General features: G+C 49.9%; 1 protein-coding gene across 1 annotated transcript in view; it reads right to left on the bottom strand.

Annotated features, from left to right (window-relative positions):
- The window catches only part of LOC102294180 (sodium/calcium exchanger 1), a gene marked incomplete at both ends in the record, with an annotated part of 11,243 nt that extends 8,873 nt beyond the window's left edge, over window positions 1-2,370 (bottom strand). The window contains 1 exon segment of the mRNA XM_014331394.2: window positions 554-2,370. Coding sequence (XP_014186880.2) covers window positions 554-2,349 — 1,796 coding nt within the window.
- Between the last annotated feature and the right edge of the window lie 3,080 nt (window positions 2,371-5,450).

Below are 5,450 nucleotides of genomic sequence, written 5' to 3'. Positions count from 1 at the left end.
TAAATGACAAATTTGAGTTCTCTGACTCTTGTTTAGTGTCAGCAGCATCTGATGGTGCTTCAGGTGTCGAGTGATTAAACTCGATGGAAGTGATGCTTCTGATGCTGAAACTTTTGTCTGCGTCGTGTACAGTTCAAACAGGTGATGAAAAAATTCCCATGGCTGTTCATTAGAATAATCTGGAAAGGTTTGAAATCTACAGAGTGATCCGTACATAAATCCATTTATATTTTAGGATTAATAAGAAACCATGTAAGAGAAGCCAGGCCTGCCACGTGATGGTGTAAGGGCTAACCTTTTAACATGTTCGGTTTTCTTTCAGCCACATGCCAAACAGACAGTAGGAAATGTTAGGTCACAAAGAAATGCAATGCTCCTTAAAAAGCTGATCCATGAACTAATCCAAACATGACTGAACTCAAACCCTAACTCTAGTCCTGGAGGAGGAGCCAAAACACTGGTGGGTGCGAAACGATTAGCATGTAAGATACTGTTACTATAACACCTGTGGAGCTAAAGTTGTCTCAGATCGTTAAAGAGGATTCGTACTTACGAAATCTCATCGTTCTCAAACTCCAGAACTCCGTGTGTATCCTCAAAGTCCTCGCCGCCTCCTTTAGCGGTCCCCTGTATCGTTTTGTAGGGCACTACCACAACGCCGCGTGCTCCTGAGGTCCGAATCACCTTGACCTCCATCACCCCGACGCTCTCGCTCACGGTCATCACTGGCTCCTCGAACGTAAAGATCCCGGCGTGGTCATCATCAAATATGGTAACGGTGGCCGTGCAGGGCAAACCCAGACCTGCGAGGGTGTCCATGTGGTTTGCCTCGTGACTGTTCGAACCCTCAGCTGTGACTCTGACGTTGCTTAGGTGAACCAGGAAGTGCTCGTCTTCTTCAAAGATGTCGTCATCAATAATATCGATGCGGATTTCTTTTTCCGTCTCACCGGGTTTGAACACAACTGTTCCTTCTGTGAACTGATAATCTGAGCCGGCGTTGGCGGTGCCGTCTTCTGTCCGGTAATCCACGGAGACCGTGCTGGTCAGGTCTCCGCCACGTCGAACCACATTCAGTGCCACGCTGCCGCAGTTCTCCAAACACTGGTAGGTACCAGGGTCGAAGATCACTTTGGAAGAGAAGTCGTTCACCGACACCTCAGAGAAGATATCATGGGTGGCTCTCTTGGCTTGGTCAGCGGCGTGCTTCTTCAGGACGTTACCCGCTCCTGTCATGATTCTGGTCGCTTGGCAGCGGTAGAAAGCTCGACTCTTCTGTTGCTGGGTTAAAACTTGGTAATTCGCAAGCTCCATCAGCTGCTCCATCTCTTTCTCTGGATGTTTCTGTTTCAGCTCCTTCAGGATCCTCGCCACCTCCCTGCGGGCCTCCTCCTCATCCAGCTCCTTCCCTTCAAATCCTGCTTCTCCATCTGTGAACTCCTCTCCATGAGAGTTGAGCATTTTTCCATCCATTTCAATGTCAACCTTTGAGGGAAGTTCTGGTTCTCCCTCCGTTTCGATGATCACTCCTTTCCGCTTCCCCGCCCTGTATCGCTTGTACATGTATTTGTAGAAAAGAAGTCTGCGATCCGCTATGTACGCCAATCCAACGCAAAGTGGGAAGAAGAAGAGCGTGAGAAGCCCCTCCCATATTTCCACAACTCCTGGAGAAAAGACAGCCAGGATCAGATAAAGCCAGGTGTAAGCAAAGACGCTCCAGGCAGCGGTGATGAAGAACACGCGCAAGTGCTTCACTTTTCTGGTCTCTCCTTCAGGAATGACAGACACACACAGCCCGATGATGACGAACATGTTGAAGGCGGCGCTTCCTACGATGGTGTTGGGACCGAGCTCCCCGGCATTGAAGTTGTGCCCACAAACCTCCACCACTGAGAGGAGGATCTCTGGGGCGGATGAACCCAGTGCCATCAGGGTCAGGTTGGACACTGTCTCATTCCAGATGCGTACAGTCGTCGTGATCTTCTCACCGTTTGGTTTCTTGATGGTGATCCGTCTCTCCTGGGAGGTGATGACTTCGATGGATGCCATGAAGCGATCGGCGATAATGGAGACCCCTAAGAACATGTATGCTAACCCCACGAAGTATATGGTTGCTCTGGCGAGGCGGTCAGTGAAGGCTGGGTTTTCTGGCTTCCACATAGGAAGGATAACGCCCTCTATGCAGTTGGTGCTTCCACCACATTTGCTGTGGTTGGTGGCTGTCTGGTTGGAGGTGAGAGTCAGAGTAGAGCCCGCTGCTGCTGAATATGGAAACTCAGTTGAGATGACGGTCAGAAAGAAAATCAGCTTATAGGTGAAGAACATCGGCATGGTCCTGGCTGGGCTCATGGTGCTTCAGCTCCCTTAAACCTGTAAGATACAGAGAGAGTGCTCAGTATTCTGGTTTCTCCCTAATTATGTTTAAAACCAAGCTGGAGCTGAAGCCTTGTTCCACATTCAAACTAGCTCTACTTCTAAAAGTGGCTGTGAAACTGGCAGCAGTAGTGCTTCAGTGAAAAAAGGAGAGTCTGTCCTCTCATCTGTATGAAAGCTAAAGTCTGTCCTGACCCACACATGAGTCATGTTCTTATGAGATGGGCTTGGTTTGTGAAACATGAAATGCTTCCGGCAGGCTCAGCAATATTATTGTGTGTATCTTATGGGGTGGCTGAAGTCCAAAATGCTGCAGCAAGAGTCCTGACAGGGACTAGAAAGAGAGAGCAGATTTCTCCTGTTTTGGCTTCCTGTTAAATCCAGAATTCAAAATCCTGCTCCTCACATACAAGGTCTTAAATAATCAGGCCCCATCTTATCTTAATGACCTTGTAGTACCATATCACCCTATTAGAGCACTTGGCTCTCGCTCTGCAGGCCTACTTGTTGTTCCTAGAGTATTTAAAAGTAGAATGGGAGGCAGAGCCTTCAGTTTTCAGGCCCCTCTTCTGTGGAACCAGCTTCCAGTTTGGATTCAGGAGACAGACACTATCTCTACTTTCAAGATCAGGCTTCAAACTTTCCTTTTTGCTAAAGCATATAGTTAGGGCTGGACCAGGTGACCCTGAATCCTCCCTTAGTTATGCTGCCAAAGTGCTGCTCATAGGGGGTCATATGATTGTTGGGTTTTTCTCTGTGTGTATTATTGTAGGGTCTACCTTACAACATCAAGCACCTTGAGGCGACTGATTGTTGTAATTTGAATTTAAAGTTCATACTACACAGCAAATTCAAAAGTGTTAAATGTTTTGGTGTTAATAGTCTTCTTGCAAAAGTAGAGTTAATTTTACTCTAAGCAGAGTCACATTCTTTTAATGTAACTCTGAGGTGTAAAATGATAGTAGTTAAAATCGAGTGTTAAAAATGAGTGTTTCTCTGTCAAATCTGGAGGTGTTACAATGGAAACATTAACTCTTGACCTCTTAACTCCTCAGTCATCGCCACGGCGGTCTACATCCCACCCCAAGCGGACACAGGTATGGCTTTGTCCGAATTACATGATGTGCTGAGCTCGCTTCAAAACAAGGACCCGGGCGCAGCCCTCATTGTAGCAGGAGACTTTAACAAAGCGAACCTCAGACAAGTCATGCCAAACTTTTACCAGCATGTCTCGTGTCCAACGAGAGGGGATCGGATTTTGGATCACTGCTACACGCCATACAAGCAGGGCTACAAAGCTGTCTCACACCCGGCTTTTGGGAAGTCTGACCACAACGCCATCTTCCTCATTCCCCAGTATAAACAAAGCATACGGAGGGAAGACGTGACCACGAAGGAAGTAAAACGGTGGACTGCCCAATCAGAAGCTACGCTACAGGACGCACTCAACGACGTAGACTGGGACATGTTCAGAGCATGCGCAGTCGACATCAACGAGTTTACGGAAGTAGCAGTATGCTTCGTCAATATGCTAGCGGAGGAGATTATCCCCACTGCGAGAGTCACCACATTCCCAAACCAGAAACCGTGGATGGACAGATCGATCCGCACTGCAGTAAACGCCAGGACCGCCTCCTACAACGCGGGTCTCGCCACTGGCGATATGAGCGCCTACAAAGCGGCCTCATACGGCGTGCGGCGCGCGGTGAGAGATGCCAAACGCCGGTACCGGGAACGTGTGGAGTCCCGCTTCCACCAGGGCGACACACGGAGTATGTGGCACGGACTACGCACCATTACGGACTACAAAGCCAGGGACACTGCGCCGATCAACGCCGACTCTGCATTCACCAACGAGCTGAATCGGTTCTACGCCCGTTTCGAGGTTAGCCAGGCGGCTAATGCTATCTACCGCCTGACTACCGAGGACAGTGACGTCATCAGCGAGAGACCGGTGACCAGCATCGCGGAGCATGACGTCCGAGCGGCACTGAGGAGAGTGAACACAAGGAAAGCGGCGGGGCCAGACGGCATCACCGGCCGTCTGCTGCGCTGCTGTGCTGACCAGCTAGCAGGTGTGTTCACTTACATCTTCAACGAGTCCCTGGCGAAGTCTGTGGTCCCCACATGCTTCAAAAGATCCACCATCATCCCTGTGCCCAAGAACAGCAAACCCTCATCCCTGAACGATTACCGGCCAGTTGCACTGACCTCGGTAGTAATGAAGGTGTTTGAGAGGCTGCTGAAGAACATCATCTCCTCCTCCATCCCAGACACCACAGATCCGCTGCAGTTCGCCTACAGATCCAACAGATCCACAGAGGATGCCATCGCCCACGTCCTACACACCACTCTCAGCCACGTGGACAAGAAACAGGGTAACTATGTGCGAATGCTGTTTGTTGATTACAGTTCAGCGTTTAACACAATAGTGCCCTGCAGACTGTTCACAAAGCTGAGGGATCTGGGACTTAACAGCCGTCTGTGTGCATGGGTGTTGGACTTCCTCACTGGCAGAACTCAGGTGGTGAGGGTGGGCAGGTGCTTCTCCAACAGCATCACCATCAACACAGGAGCACCTCAGGGATGTGTCCTCTCGCCACTGCTCTACTCCCTCTACACTTCAGACTGTGTGGCCACCCATGGCTCCAACACCATTGTGAAGTTTGCTGACGACACAGTGGTGTTGGGTGCCATCTCCAACAACGATGAGGCGGCCTACATGGATGAAGTGAAGAATCTGGCATCATGGTGCCAGGACAACCACCTCCAGCTGAACGTCAGCAAGACCAAGGAGCTGGTGGTGGACTTCAGAAGGGGTCAGCACAGAGACTACAAGCCCATTATCATCAATGGAGCTCCAGTGGAGAGGGTGCAGTCCTTCAAGTATCTTGGTGTCCACATCTCCTCAGACCTGACATGGGCTGCCCACATTCAGGTCCAGACCAAAAAGGCTAGGCAGCGCCTGTATCACCTACGACAACTGAGGAAGTTCAGGGTCTCTCCAAAGATCCTCAGGATTTTCTATACAGGCGCTGTGGAGAGCATCCTCACACAGAACATGACATCGCGTGGTT

The sequence above is a fragment of the Haplochromis burtoni genome, unplaced genomic scaffold (genome assembly GCF_018398535.1).
Source record: "Haplochromis burtoni strain Fernald_Lab_line unplaced genomic scaffold, NCSU_Asbu1 Contig_2065, whole genome shotgun sequence".
Classification (NCBI taxonomy): domain Eukaryota; kingdom Metazoa; phylum Chordata; class Actinopteri; order Cichliformes; family Cichlidae; genus Haplochromis; species Haplochromis burtoni.
This window is presented reverse-complemented; position numbering and strand designations above follow the sequence as displayed.